This window comes from Perna viridis, chromosome 4, assembly GCF_037379345.1.
Source record: "Perna viridis isolate PV_CMFRI_1.1 ecotype Kerala chromosome 4, ASM3737934v1, whole genome shotgun sequence".
Lineage (NCBI taxonomy): Eukaryota > Metazoa > Mollusca > Bivalvia > Mytilida > Mytilidae > Perna > Perna viridis.
Genome location: NC_142448.1, coordinates 7,528,670 through 7,544,721, shown reverse-complemented (window position 1 = coordinate 7,544,721; position 16,052 = coordinate 7,528,670). Strand labels below are relative to the sequence as shown.

General features: G+C 34.0%; 2 protein-coding genes across 4 annotated transcripts in view; both read right to left on the bottom strand.

Annotated features, from left to right (window-relative positions):
* Window positions 1-3,172, bottom strand: part of LOC148618702 (uncharacterized) — a 47,745-nt gene extending 44,573 nt beyond the window's left edge. Inside the window, exon 1 of one of the 2 annotated variants that reach the window (XM_088577859.1) lies at window positions 2,666-3,172. The gene's annotated coding sequence lies outside the window, so the exon portion shown is untranslated. The remainder of the gene's footprint in view (window positions 1-2,665) is intronic. The other variant, XM_088577858.1, reaches the window with a different exon arrangement.
* Window positions 3,173-3,930: 758 nt separating this feature from the next.
* LOC148618701 (tubulin polymerization-promoting protein family member 2-like) lies at window positions 3,931-14,605 on the bottom strand. Of its 2 annotated transcripts, XM_088577862.1 has the most exons (4): window positions 14,465-14,605; window positions 10,409-10,615; window positions 9,305-9,461; window positions 8,519-8,837 (listed from the first exon to the last, which is right to left on the bottom strand). In XM_088577862.1, exons 2-4 carry the CDS (start codon window positions 10,606-10,608, stop codon window positions 8,658-8,660), a joined length of 537 nt encoding a protein of 178 aa, XP_088433988.1. In that variant the 5' UTR covers window positions 10,609-10,615; window positions 14,465-14,605; the 3' UTR covers window positions 8,519-8,657. The 2 variants fall into 2 exon arrangements, with proteins under 2 accessions (XP_088433989.1, XP_088433988.1); XM_088577863.1 differs by lacking the exons at window positions 8,519-8,837; window positions 14,465-14,605 and adding an exon at window positions 3,931-4,221 and having other exon boundaries at window positions 10,409-10,608.
* Window positions 14,606-16,052: the final 1,447 nt, after the last annotated feature.

Genomic DNA, 16,052 nt, shown 5'->3' with positions numbered 1-16,052 from the left:
ATCATTTCCTTCAATGAAATAAATATCAAAAAATAGGTTAAGATTATGTTTCAGTAAAAATAAATTAATCATACCTGATAGATTTCAGGTCTTTAACTTTTTTTTTTTTACTTATTTAAAGAAGTGAATTGATGATGTAAAAAACTTCGAGAAACATGTGGATGTACGTATGTGTATCTCCGCTGTTCCACCATTGCTGTTGTCAAGAACCTAACCCGCCTTGGAAAAAATATAACTCCAATTGTATTATTCAAATCGAAGCATAGCTTTTCTAAGATAGGAAAGGCAATCATTTTCTTGTTTGCAGCTGTCAGTTGCATCTGAATTTTGTTTATATCACATGATATATGTAAAATATTCCCACCATTCGTGGAGAACTGTAATATTTTCCAGTATCTATACAAATTGATCTAACCGGTTAAAACTGAAAAGGATGTTACTAGAGACGCTTTTAATAAAAATTGTAAAGTATGGTGAAGTGTTACATAGCTATCGACTATTTAAAAGGCAAAGGGAAAAGGGGGATGGGGTTGGAACAGTTGGGGGGAAAAAATTCATAGTCACTCGTTTCAAGCCGTTAAAAATTAGCTCCTTGCTCACTCAATGAAAAAAAATCTCCATTATTTTACAAGACAGATTTTCAAATAAAAGTATTGGTTTCGCTTGCCTTTGAAATTTAAATAGAAATACATACATGTGATAAAGTCATTCCTTCAAAACTGGAGATTGGTCATTTTTCAGCTGCAGATTTGGTTTGAAAACTGGAGGTTTTTAATTGGCATTTTTTTTTTCGCTGCATAACAAGTCAAATATGTGTGAACCTTATGGAAAACCTTGTATTAAGTCTGTTTCCATGAGAAAAATGCTGAATACTCTATTGGAATAGTTGGAAAGATATTTTTGATGGAGTAACACTTGGACATTTTAATGATTTTATTTATCATTGACAATATTATCATAACAAGAACAGCATAAATATCTTTATATTTAAAAGTGTCATTATTACTACATTTGTAAACATCTACTATTAATTAAATAATTTTCATTTAAAAATTGTCACTACATGCAATTGCTACTATTGCATAAATATGCATCAAAATGATTTCATTTCAAATAGTCATTAATGGCTTGGCACCACTTTGAATTCCAGGCAGCACTGAATTCGGAACAGTACTTTGCTTTCTTGGCAGGAGGTGCTGAAGATGAAATATTACGTTTCGGCATTTTGACTGTTGATGATCATATGTCCTGCATCAATATTTCCACCAGACCCAATCGACAGTAATAAATTAATCAATTGAGCATGTGCCACTAAAACTTTGGATAATTGTCAATCATCTCCTGTTGTTATATAATCATCACACCTTTTAAATTATGTCTCGTTGATAACCACTAAAGCTCTAAATTACTGTTTATGACCCTAATTAACATGTTCACCTGTCTACCCAAAATCAACCGGAAATGTTAATTTTTTCTTCAGTAAATAAAAAAAAAAAAATGGCGTCCAAAATTTGTTTACAGTATAAAGTTCGGAAAACGGTAGATTTTCTGTAGAACGGTAAGAAGGTTCTAATTCCAATAGAATTGCACTACCGCCGGTAGGTTCACATGTATGGAAATATTGCACTTGCGAAACAAAAATTTTCGTCTGACCCCAACCCTTTTTCATTTTTGTAATGTTTTTATTATTTTGACAAATCTGGCACAGACAGTACATGTGTGGTAAAGCTCTCGGTGCTAGCTGATTTTGGCAATGCCTACTCCATATTAATTGTTTTCTAGATGTATTGAATATATTTGAGGCAAAAAAGACCAAACTGAGAAAACTGATGTGTTACCCATTGCCTGATTCTTTCACAGAAAGGTAGAAACTAAAATTCACTTACTTACTTATAAAAAAAAATGATTTAATGTTAATTCAAGTACAGCCCTGCCTTAAAAGCAGGCAGAAGCTTATTAGTTATTCACGTTTATCTTATCCCAAAATCTGAATTGATGTTGCATGTAATAACCGTAGTCGTAGAGCTCACAACGCTTCGCTATTAATACGTTATATTAGCCTGCTCACGGGAACTGGCAAGGCAGAAATGAGATAAAATGCCTGCCGACGGTGCTGTGCCTGCATGGGACTATAAGACTTAAGTAGCAGTCTTTGTAAGAATCATGCAAAATCTGAAAAAGTGTGATACACCCCAAAAAAGGCTACATATTTTTATTTTTGTAATTAAGTTGCTTTATGGGTCTATATTGTCAAATGTGTGATTATTCATTCAAAACTGCCTGCTATAAGGCGATAATCAACATTGAAAGTCCAATATATTCTATTGTATTTGAGTGTCATTTACAGAGTTGTCTCCCTTACTTTTGAATTCTACAGTGCATTCTATACAATTTTATCTCCTATGAGCACGGGTTACATGAAAAACCAAATGTTAATTTCTGTTTACTAAAGCATTTTAAACAAGATATCAAAAATAAAAATATGTAGGTTTTCCATCCATGTATCACATTTTGCATGATTCTTTGCTGGAGTGCTACTTAAGACTATATAAGTCTAACTCTAACAAACTTTATTTTGAGTCGGATTTTAGTAAATATACAAACATAACAATAACGTATCATTGTTTTCACGGCAAGACATGATAAATATAATGTGTTATCATACTTCCTTTTCATCAGCATAGAAAATACGATCTGTGTAGCAAGTTATTGGATCTAATCCTTTCGAACATCCAGACGATTTTTTTTTTCTCGCGCACATTGCCGCAATGCTACCTTTCAAAGGGACTTAACTCAACAGTAGGTCTTAAGACCACTACCAAAAACCACGGAAAGCAATGTTCGTACTTGAAACACATGCACTTTGGTTCAGGGTTTCGTATCCCCCTGACGTGACACGATTGAAGTCATCAGTACAGAAGTTTTATGGTCGTTATCATGAACTCGTGGATCGTCTGCATCATTAAAACTGATATGTTCAAAAGTGTCAGAGTTTTCCTTTCCTTTTTTGTCTGCCATTGACATGACTTTTCATGAGCAACTCGGCGGGTATTACCAGAAAAAAACAAAGGACGTTTGCCCTACCGGTACACCTGGTCCATATTTCGAGTTTTTAGTGGAGTTCAGGTTGCTCTTATCCCTTCCGAGATTCGGCGCTGGAGATATTTTTTATGTTTTGACTTCGCTTGAATATAGCTGAAATATCGCTGCTCGGGCGTTAAACCCCAATAATCAATCAGTCAATTATATGTTTTGACCACCACCGAATCCCTGAATCGAATCGGTGGTGGTCAAAACAAAAAAATATCTCCAGCGCGAATCCCAAAGGAATTAGGGTTGCTCATTTACTGTTGTTCCTTTGTACGTGTTATTTTGGTTATTACATGTTCTTTGTTGTGTGTGTCTGTTTTCCCTTGTCCTTGGAATATATTCTTTTGATTTCCACTCGAATCTACTAGGTTCTCTTGATTACCCTTTTTTGACATGTGACAGTGACTTCCCTACAACCATGACACTTTCGTTACCAATCTGCTGAAAAATACAAAGGATTGACAAAGCTATTGGGACATTTAAACGGACAAGTTGCTGTAATATTTTGATTAATTTGATGTTCTTTGTTGTTTCTATTTTCCTTGTTACAGTTCGATTTCTATTCTTTTATATCTAACTAGTCAGATCATAATCCTCCGATACATATTAGCCTAGACATACACGTATAGCGATATTTGTGCAAACCAAATGTCTATGGGTGACGACGACGACAACGCCACCCCAATGAACGTATTGCATTTTTTACTGGCAAATATAAAAAAAACATTAGCATACAATTTCAGCTGTGATCAATTTGTGTGCCTAATTGTTGCATGTACTTCCAAACTTGTGCAGATATAGTTTTTAGATGAGTGAGCATAAAGGAGACGCAAAAAATGATTCGCTTTGTCCGTGTTTTATTTTAATTGAGTGTCCATCAAACCAACCATCATTGGTGGTGAATACTACGATACATCCTGTGCCATATATAACCCACAGAATGGTCATCAATCATTTGCCATCGTATGTGCCATCGCCTTTATACCCAGAAACATATCCTTTATCTTCATAGCGATATTCTCTTCCATCAATACCCCTCCCTTTACCAGACTCATCAAACCGTTCTTTGTGACTTCCTGTATACTTAGTACTGTCCGTCAGTCCGCTTACGTTTCCTGATTTAGAAATTTTCTGAAACAAAATGAAACCATGAACTCGGACATGGTGTTCAAATTAAAAAAAAAAGTAAATTGTCCTTCTTCAAATTGATAGTCCACATCTTTTATTGCTTTTACATGATTTAAAGTAACGATTGAATACTATACAGGATGGAATTGCACTAAAGAAACTGTTACTGATCCACTTACATTATTGACAAAGGTGTCGTAATAATATTAGTTATGCTAGTAATTTGTATATTATTACATCTGGAATCGGCTTGTCTTGACAGAAAAAAACAACGAGGTCATTCATCGGTCAATAATGTATTCTAGACACCAGAATCGGTGGTTTAAAGAATAAACCCAAGTTTCACTAACGTGCCAATTTATTTGACAAACTTCGTTTAAGCAATATTTCAAATAATTATGGGTCAAAAGGAAGACCAGGGTTAAACTATCATTCAACAATGATTTCCACAGTCCAAGAACAAAACAGAGCCATGTAGAGGGATGTTTGCATTTGTGCACAGCTAGTGAACAATTCATACATCCCTGAACTATATTGAAGTTTTATTTGTTTTATTTTATTTGCAGATTAATTAGTAAATTATATTCCATTATGATGTTTTAACTGTAAGACTAGAAGCCCTGTTTGTCACAGGAGCCCGCGTCATTTGTTAGTATTGATTTTTTTTTAGTAAATCAAATGTGTCTGTAAGACACTAATGATGCCCCCGCTCGCTAGACTCGCCAAATTAAGAACATGTTTATTTTTTGTATAAAGACATGGTTTGCAGATTCAGAAATCCTTCAGAGACTTGTGATACTCATAGTCTGTTGGCTCAGCTCAATCCTTCCAAGGCTTGCAATGACAAACTGTACCAGTACCGCAACTCGAAATATTTGGGGATCAATTTGGGGATCAGAATTTCTTAAATATATGCATATCTATATTTTGTATTGTGGCCATATAGTGTCATGAAATTCTGTTCAGTAGTGACAGACTAGTTGCGATGAGAAAAATAGGACTGATGGACGGACAGACGAACACATAAAAAATGTTAATACCGCCAATAACAAATCCCTAACGTTGTTGCTAGGGATATATTTCAGATAAAAATTACAAAGTCCAACTATTACTAGGGCGCCGAATGGGACTTGATCTTTTTGTAATTAAAACCAATTTTGTGTCACAAAAAAAAACAATTTTGTGAGACAAAAGTCTATTTTGTGAAACAAAATTCAATTATGTGTCTCAAAAGTCAATTATGTGTCAAAAAAGTCAATTCTGTGTCACAAAATTCAATTTTGTGAGACAAAATTCAATTCTGTGTCACAAAAGTCAATTCTGTGTCACAAAATTCGATTTTGTATGTAAATTAGTTTACAGAATCCTTTGGATATGCAAATGAATTCAAAATGAGCAGCATCATGTATACGTGTATTACAAAATTAGAGCATTCACTGCAATACAGTGGATAAGGTACGGATGTGCACGGTTACAATAAAGCGCATAAGTGAAAGAAATATCGGATTTCGTAATCGTATAAACCACTGTGTCACTTAATCATGAATCTAAAGATAGATCATTTGAGCATTTGTAAACGAAAGGGAAACGAATATTAGACACGTACTATGTCGGTTTTTCATCTCGCCCGTCCTGTTCCACTCAACCGAATTTCTTGTGTCATACATCAATAGAGTTGGAATGAAATAAGGAATCTATCAGTATCTGGCAAAAAATCGTGAGGGATAGTGGAACAAAATAATCTTTTGCCGACTTCGACAGATTAACAAATTTCACCGCACAACATATTTCTAATATGATTTTCTTGGCTAATCTGACGATTCAATTCTTTTTCTAGCAAAATTTGGGACACATACGTTAATACAAATTATCTTGTCAAATTTTTATAAAATTGTTGCGATTAACAGGTCGGGCAACAGCATTTTGTAGTTGAGTTGAAAGATATCGGGGAAATGATCACGTGATTCACCAGGGAAAATCCCAAGTAAGTCGAAAGTAGAAAAATCACGTATTTTAAAACCTGTTTTTTCAAACAAATGTCATAGAAAACGTGTAATAGCAATTTTAGTAATTTCAGAACAGTTTTACTGTAGATTGCAACTTACGAATTTTTTTATTTCACTTAAAACGGCCTTAACCGTCCCGCGTTGCTGGAAGTAATCATAAACCTGCGTATGCGAGACCAGCGCTTAAACCTTCTTACAAAATCGTGATGAGAAAATTCATTTGCATATCCAAATGATTCTGTAAATTAATTTGCATCCAAAATAGACTTTTGTGACAAAATTCAATTTTGTGACACAAAATAGACTTTTGTCTCACAAAATTGAGTTTTGTCTCACAAAAGTCAATTTTGTGACACAGAATTGACTTTTGTGACACCAAATTGACTTTTGTGATACCAAATTGAAAATTTGTAGTATGTTATAAATTTTGTTAATCAGAATTCATTTTTGTTGAACAAAATTCACTTTTTTCTGTACACAATTGAATTTTGTGTACAAAACCACAAGAGTCCCATTCGGCGCCCCGTAACTAGCACCCAGTTCCGTAATATTCCAAAGTCCAACTATCACCCAGTTACGTAATATTTAATGAAAATCAAGATCCTATGACCTTGCACACCTTAGATGTAGTTCAAAAACTGTACGAGGAGATAGCCGGACAAGCCATATAGCCCTATTTCTTAGTAAAATGACTAAGTATAACTATCACAATTTTCCGTAATATTTCACGAAAATCAAAATCCTTTGGCCCTGCACACCTTCATCATATGTAGAGATATCCTGTAAAATATTTAGATGTAGTTCAGAAACTGTACGAGGAGATAGCCGGACAAACCATACAGCCCTATTTCTGATGAAAATGACTAAGTGTAACTATCACCAATTTCTGTAATATTCCACGAAAATCAAATCCTTTGGCTATACACACCATCATGTGTAGAATTATCCTGTAGAATTTTCTAGATGTAGCCCAAAAATTGTACGAGGAGATAGCCGGACAAGCCATGCTCATGTGTAATCCGGACGAATGGACGGACGGACGGACAGGGGTAAATTAATATGCCCCTGACAGTTTGTCGCGGGGGCATAAAAAACTGAAAACAGCAGACAAGAAGAAAAGAAGGATGAACAAAAAAGGATTTGTGCAAAAATCCGGAGGATCGGTGATCCTGAATTGCTTACTTGTAGATACGTGAAATCTTACTTGTATTAATTTAACATTCTAAAGACTTCCTATTTCGATAGTTTTGGTTTTGAGTACTTCTTGTATACAACTAATGTTTTGATTATGATCTTTCTGCATATTCGATTTTAATGTTAATGATGAAAGGTTTCTCATTGAAACACGCGTGCAGTATATCGAAATTTACAATATATAAAATTGGAATTATTTGTATTTAAGAACCACTGGGTCGATACCGCTGCAGTTGGTCCTGAGATCCCCAAGAGTATTCACCAACCCAGTAGTCAGACTTGTCTGACACCGAATTATATCATATTTGATCTAACCTATTTATGAAATCTTACAGTATTCCAAATTTAAAAATGCGTATAACACTGAGGTTTCATTCCTTGCATTGCATATGGTAGAACCTCTCGGTGATGGATTTGGCTTCCTATTTCGATAGTTTTGGTTTCGAGTACTTCTTGTATACAACTAATATTTTGATTATGATCTTCCTACATATTTGATTTTAAAGCTGCTGATGAGAGGTTACTCCTTGAAACAGTGTACGACATATCGTTATTTACTAAGATATGCATTTGAAGGGATAAACCATATATATATGGTTTATTCCTTGAAATGCATAACTATATATATATGCTGTTACATTCGCCCTTGTCTGTTAGGAGCTGACGAATTTCACCCACGCAATAGAGATTTTGGTAAAGCTATCAAATTTGAAAATGTTAAGTTGCATTTTGTACTGTATCTCTGAAAGTAACTGAGATATGCACGAGTCGAAGTTGGTAACTCTACTCTTTTGGTTTTAAATTTACCACAAACTAAATTGGATTATCCAGTTTTGAAATAGATCGCTGAATATGCTTGGGACTTAATCTAGTCTAACCATTACATTAGTTTCTGAGATGAATTCTTTTAAAATATAATAAAATTTTCGAAGACAAAGAAATGCAAAGCATAGTGAAAAGTTCACCAATACCTCTGGGAGACGTAAGCTTGTTAATACAGAACCTGGAATATACATGAATGAAATAAAAATTATGGAAGGAAAGTAAGTCTCGCCGGAAGGAGGTGCCACAACCAGATAGAGGCAGTATTGTACATCAAACAAATATATCACAGTTTAATGACATATGTACAAAATAATAATAAATTATTGCATTATTCTACAGGTATTGCAGCAGATGGTATTAATAATTGCATGCATCGTAGGTAAAAAAAAGTTCTAGGATCAACACGTGAGACAGTTATTTTTTTCCATATGAGCCCTCCCCTTTATAGTTTCCAACATAACCAGTATTGTCAACCCTGTCTTCTCGTCCAGTAGCTCCTTTTCCTTTCCCGGATTCGTCAAATCGTTCTTTATGAGCCCCAGTATATTTAGAAGTATCGGTCATTCTGTCAACACCCCCGGTAGCCGATGCTTTCTGAAATATACAACATGCAAAATCCAAACCTTCAAACCTCCAAAGATGCTGTATTAAAAAACTGAAGATTATATTGCTAAAGGAAGAAGTAGGTTTATCTCAGTTGACATGCAGGTTTGAGAACTAAGAACTACACAGAACACAAACCCATTTTCATTAACTGAGATCGACATCTCTCATATTGATAAGACATACCTATATTAGTTTATATTATTTCTATTTTGAACACCGTAAATTAGTAATATTAAACATACGAAATAAGAAGAAAAACAATTTCGGAGCAACTAGATTAATCGCACTTCTATTGTCAATGCAACCTTTAATTTGATTGTAAATTCCATAAAGCGTAGCACCATGCTTACACCGACCATAGATGGACAGACATTACATAAGCAGGTAATTGCAAGAGAGAGTTAAATTGATTTCAGCCAGATCAATATATATGAGTATTCTATTCACACACTTACAACTTCTTTAATATTAGGACCACCACTACATATTTTTTTTGCCAGATCTTTTTTCACTTCACTGACATCCTTGGAACTTTTCTTAATATCTTTGTACTGCTCGGCGGCCTTTGTCAATAACTTGTCTACCTGGTCCTTATTAGAACAGTCGATACACCTGTCGGATAAAAACACGTCACTTTCAATACATGGTGTTGGAATGTGGTAATACTAATAAGGTTGTTTCCATAACTGATTAAAACAAATTTCTAGATTAAACCATCAAACAGACGGTAGGATAAAAATGGTCATGATTATTCATACTGGGCTGTTCTACAACTTTTTTGAAAATAAAACTCATAATTCTTATTCAGTATCTTTCCATTTGAGATTTAACCACAGAAACTTGGGGCCCAGATGGTTTCTTAAGAACCACTATTTCTGTCTGATTCGTAAATATGATTAAAAATCGTATATTTGCCAGTTTCAATAAATGGGCCCAGAAACTGGCAAAAATAAGATTTTTAATCAAATTTACACAATGTCATCCTTATGTTCCTCACACAAACCCTAGCATGTAATTTCGTCTACTCCTAGTATTCTTTTTACAAACAATGTAAAAGTAATACTTTAATATTACGATTATGATTCCGTTATGATAAAAAAAAAAACAGTAAACAAGTTTTATAGCAACAAAGATGTCTCTGATTCAGGATGCTTTGAAAGGGAGAGAATACAAGAACTGTGGGAGATACTGAAACTGAATGTACTTAATACCAGATCACTATCTTATAGAAAATTTATAGAATAATTTCAAGCGGCAAATTAAAATCATTGCCCTTATGCAATCATGTTCCCCCAGAAAATCTACCTTTAAAAAGCCTAAAAGGGCACTTACGACATCTGTCGGATTTCTCGAGTCTTCTATATTTGATGAGAACATTGTGTTGATAAAAAAAATTAGAATTAAAAAAAATATCAAAATATAATCTTACCGCGGCTGTTATGAAAAAAATTGACCCTCTAAAAAGGGGTAAAAAACAAAGCCTATAATAATAAGAAAACCTTGACTTATAAGTAAAGGATTTGTTAATTTTGGCAATCGTGACTTATATAATGACATACTTAGTCTTTTTATCACAAACTGTCGGGAATACGCTGGAATCCATCCTATTTTTAACATCTGTCTTTTTGTCGATACAGTCCGCGACCATTTTCCCAAAAGCTTTGGAATTCATTTGCGTACCGGCTTTCCCTGATACAGCACAAAACTTCTCCATAGCCTTGCATACCTCGTTAACGTCAATGTCGTCAGCGCTCGCCATTTTTATACTGAAATGTTAAAGAGGAAACTAATGATGGAAAAACAATAGTAAGCGTAAAAAGAGTAAATATCCCGACAAATCAGAGGGTCGGGTACTGAGCTGTAGTGTTATAAGTATTTCAATAAACCATACTTGCATAAAGTTTTGATAATAGGAAAAAACAGCAGTTATTTCTTTGCAAATACCATTAATGCACAATTTTGAATTTGGTATAATTAACAGTTTTTGACGTCGTTTGCTGTTTATTTTTCAAAAACGTTTTCGAAGGTTTCACACTTTGAAAGTAGCATCTTGGCAGAAAAAGCTGTACAATGTACAATGTAAATGCAGAGAGAGGAAGCGTTCAATATTTTCTACTTTTGTCAACGCATTTCACTTAACTTAAGGACTTTATTTGAAATCAATAAACAAATAAATTCTATGTTATTTTACAGTGAATCCAATCAAACGTTTCATCTGCATGCTGAGATATATTAGAACAATCAATACCGTTATGTTGATTAATAAAAAATAGGTTGAAGGTGGGACAGCATACGTGTACATGTAACAGACGACGTTCGATATTTTTCATCAGTCTCCCTGTCATGAATGTAACGATCTGTCCCTGAATAGTCAGTGATGCCATGACGATTTGGGAACAACAAAATAGTACGTACAGTAGTCAGTTTATAATAAATCTAAAAGATAAACAATTCGAAAACCAATGAATATTTAAGTGGACATTTAAAGGGGTCAATAGGTTCATATATTGTCTAACAATCCTCATGGATCTGTATCCCTGTATAAATCGGTGTTGACCTTGGTATACAACACTCGGTTTACATATGGTCATGTCAAAATTCCTTATATTAACGATAAGCAAATAAAGATGGAAAAACAGTGTACATATATGCTTTTGTGTATCATCTATAAAATAGTTCATATATAAAAGCATTGACCACTTATCTCAAAACTATAACAAAAAGCTTCGTTACATTTTATAGGAATGGTATAAATACAAGTTTCAATTTCCTGAACATTGAACTGGTGGAAGCACTTGAATATATTTATAAATAGTCCGCTTTTGATACAATGGAATTTTAGATGATTTCTTGGTCGATTTATCATCTATGCGTAGGTGGTGTCCTATTCTTCAAAGCCGTGCAGATCGATAAACATAGCCTCTGTTGGCATGAAAAAATGTTTGTAAACACAGTTTTATACACATAAACCTGCCACGCCCAAGATCATTCGATATCATATGGTTTTATTCTGTTAACAGCATTACATGTAAAGATAAAATAACAGAATACAAATGTGTAAGCTAACATAAAAATATCTACCAATTATAACATCGACCAAGGCTCTCTTTAGATATTTCCGTTTTTACATAGACATTTAAATACAGTTTTTTAAATACCTAACAGAAGTGCAGATATATAGAAAGTGCATCCTGTGCAATAAAGTATATGTTATAATTAGTCATAACTTTAGCAGGAAATTTGTAGTGTGTATATACACAACATCTGCATCCACAGATCGAAATCAATCAATATATTATTTTTGTATGAAAAAATAAATGAAAAAGTTTCTTACCGAACAGTAAAAATCTCTATCCGAAAACTTCAAAATGTAAACAAGTTCGTAACCGTTGACTAAAGCAGAACACGTGATATCCGAGGTAAAACCTTCTGGATTATAATTTCTATTTATGATATATATGATATATTATGCCAATACAAAATCACCCGATAAAGGCGTATTATATGAATATTACCTTGACCAAATGGTAATGTCAATATCTCAATGAAAAATCCGAAATGCTAGTAATTTCTAGTTACAATAGAAGATAGCGTTATAGATTAGACGGTGCACTACTAAACGAGATGTATGTGTGACATCACCATAGAAACGTGTAAACACGAATCTTTCTAGGGACGTGACAATTCAAATCCAGTTAAAGTTTTATAATATTTAGATTAGGCTAGCTTTATCAGCCATTTATGTATTTTATTCGTACAGATAACAAACAAACCAGTTGCTTCTATAATGATATCTGAAGTTTTAAAAAATAATATAAAACGATTTGTCTCATTGATTGACCGACCCTACAGCCTACAGAGCAACCATTCTGGATTTTTGTACGTTGAAAGGTAATTCATCGAAGAAGATAGTAAATCAGATCCAATAGATCAGCATACGAAATAAAATTGCATGGATTTAGGGCAAGTGCCCCGCCTAAGTATCTGCTGGTGTTGTTCTCTTCTTTGTATTAATTCAAGAAATGAAAAACAAAATGTTAGAAGTAGTGCACATAAATGCCAGTTTGAATAAGATACGTTGGTATATATACCAGTCAAAATTTAGAGATGGGGTGCGTGAGTAAGAAAGGGGAGTATTTACAATATGATCTTACTTAATATCCGTTTTCATTTTCCAATGTAACACATAATATTACAGTAAAAAGAACGATAGAACTACAATAAGAGCGGGTTGTCAGATCATGTTTTAGCATATTCTTTATGAATACGATTAAAAAATTTAGGGTTTATTTTTCAAAAATAAAACAATTCAAAGCTGTTTTCATCTAAAAAGCGGTCCCGCATTTTTCAAGTACACATTGTGTATTGTAATGAGTAAATTCCCTGTTGTATATTAAATAGCATAAATAAGAAATTGAAGAAAAACATTGCAGACATGAAAAACAAGAGGCTCCCAGGAGTCTGAATCGTTCACTTGGTTCAATATTACTTTTCAAGGGCAATAACTCTTACAAGGAGTTGTCTGACAATTTTGACTCTAGAGAAGACTTAGGTAGGATATATCATAAAGATCATTTCATCAACTGAAAGTTTCTATTTCAGTTTTCAAGATATCAGTTTAAAACGTAAATTTGACCATAGATAGATCTTATCGTGCTGCACACTTACGCTATGTCAGAAATTAACGGTTTGGGAGATATATGCGAACAACTTCTGTCTGATCCCTTTCTTCTATTTTTAGTAAATGTTTTTCGACGGATCAAAAATTCTTAACCAGTTCTATGACGAATACATCAAGGAAGTTATTTCTAGTTTTGGTTCTTATTGGTCCAGTAGTTTCAGTGGAGAAAAGTTGAGAAAAATTGTTAACGACGACGACGATGGACGCCTAGTGATGACAATAGCTCTCTTAGCCTATGGTCAGTTGAGCTAAGAAAAAAATTGTCTTCATATGACATATGATCGCAACACAAAAACCGCTTTGTTCATTAACAACTACACCTGTCACAAGTTTGTGCTTGCGGCATCCATGGTTACCCTAAACCGTAAGAGATGCAAATAACATTCTTCCACACTCCAAGGCAGAAAAATAGCCTGCCAGTCAACATATATCATTGATGGAGAAGGGCGAAAAACAGCCTGCCAGTCAATATATATCATTGATGAAGAAAGGCGGAAAACAGCCTGCCAGTCAACATATATCATTGCTGGAGAAAGGTGGAAAATAGAAAGAAATTAGCAGTAGACCTACGGACCGAGTCTATGTAAAACCCAGTAGGTCTAATGAAATTGGCTCAAGCTACTTTCAAATGTACAGTGCTGTGTATGTAAAATTATGTTGGGTCTATGTTGACGAAAAAATCAGTTTCTAACGCTGCTCAGTCAACCTATATCATTGCAGGAGCAAGGCAGGAAATGGCCAGCCTTTCAACCTATACTATTGCTGGCGTCGGGCAGAAATTTGCCTGCCAGCCAACCTATAGCATTGCTGGAGTAAGCGACAGAAAATAGCCTGCCAGTCAACCGATAGCATTGCTAGAGTAGACAAAAATCTGACGCAGAACGTCGTTTGACCAAACAACCAACTCTTTCATAATGAAAGGTTTAAGGCTTACCTAGAGGAACGATAGATAGCGTCTCTCGTTTTTAAATCGGCAATATAAACAGATTATTCGAGACCGTACGTTTTTACTTTCAAGGGTGAACGACTCGGTTTTAATTGGACAAGCAAATAACACTCATATTCTATGCGTATAAGGATCTGCTAACTTAATCAAGTACAAACTGGAAATATCAAACCATGCACAATAAATGTCATTGCCAAGGTAACATGTAAACAAACCACAGCCATTTTATTATAATACATGTACTTGTGAAACACAAATCAATATGATACCTGCATATTTAAATTATAACGTATTACGCATGCAATGTCTTTGATGAAGATCACTGTACCAAAGTATATACACAAATACAATTTCTGAAAAGAATTAAAACCTATTCAAAGAAATAGGTTGCGATTTTTTAAATTTGCTGAAAGTTTGCTTGAAAGTGTTTCAGAGATAACAATATGTAAACTAAAAATGGGTCACGGGTTTCTAAAGATTTTAATATATAAATGTTTACTGTATTCAAACCCTTTTAAATAAAGCCTAGTTTAATATCTCTCAATTAAAGAAACTAACATACATGGTTGAGGTTTCTATTAACTTCTATTATAAACCTTTATAATAGCAAGAAGAGCCTCATGAGCTACAGTCTGTATGCCAAATAAGGAGGATCTTCAAAAAAAATACAGCCCCCCTTTTCAGAAATATAATGCAAGTCACATGTACTGTAAGTGAAACCACAACAGAATAAACCTAAAACTCCAAGAACTGTTATTAATGAGGCACTATCAATTACCCATAATATATACATATTGCATGGATAAATTGCATTGGCGGAAGTCAACTGGGACAAGCCATAAAGACTGAATTTCATGATAGATTTCAATCGATGACGGAGGCAGTTTGTGAAAGGCTGAGGGAATTACCATGACAATACCTCCCAATCACCATTCAATATACATGAGCCACTAGGATAGAGACCACATCATGGTCCGTAACGTATGTCTGGGGACAAGGACCTTTATTGCACTGAAAAATAAGTTGAATATCTATTATGTGCGACACAGGCAATGTAAATTCATTTTTCATTTAACAGCCGATACTAATAAAAGAGCATTAATTTTCTAGTATTGAATTTAGATTTTTTTGGTACAAAGGTTGAATGAAAATATATTAATCATGGCATGACTTTTTAATGGTATTAAATACAGAAATGCAATCAACCATAATGGCTTAAATTACACAATTAACTTATATCTTTAAGTGTTTACAGCTATCGTTTAACAATTAATAAACTCAGTAAGACTTGCAATGCATTGCAAAAAAGTGCAAAGAGGTCATAGAGAATTTATTTTATGCCACTTCTGTAGCAATTTGTCAACTGTTGTATCCAAGAATGGATTTGAGAAAATTGTTTTGTTTACATGCATATCCTCAAATACTACAAATATATTTAAATATCTGAATCATTTTGCCATAAAACCGTGCGCCGATTTAGAAGCTTTTGAAACTGAAATTGTATTTCATTTCGTCAATAAATAAACAGAACTTCAATGCATAAGAGTACAACCCATATGACGAGTTTAAGCCTATA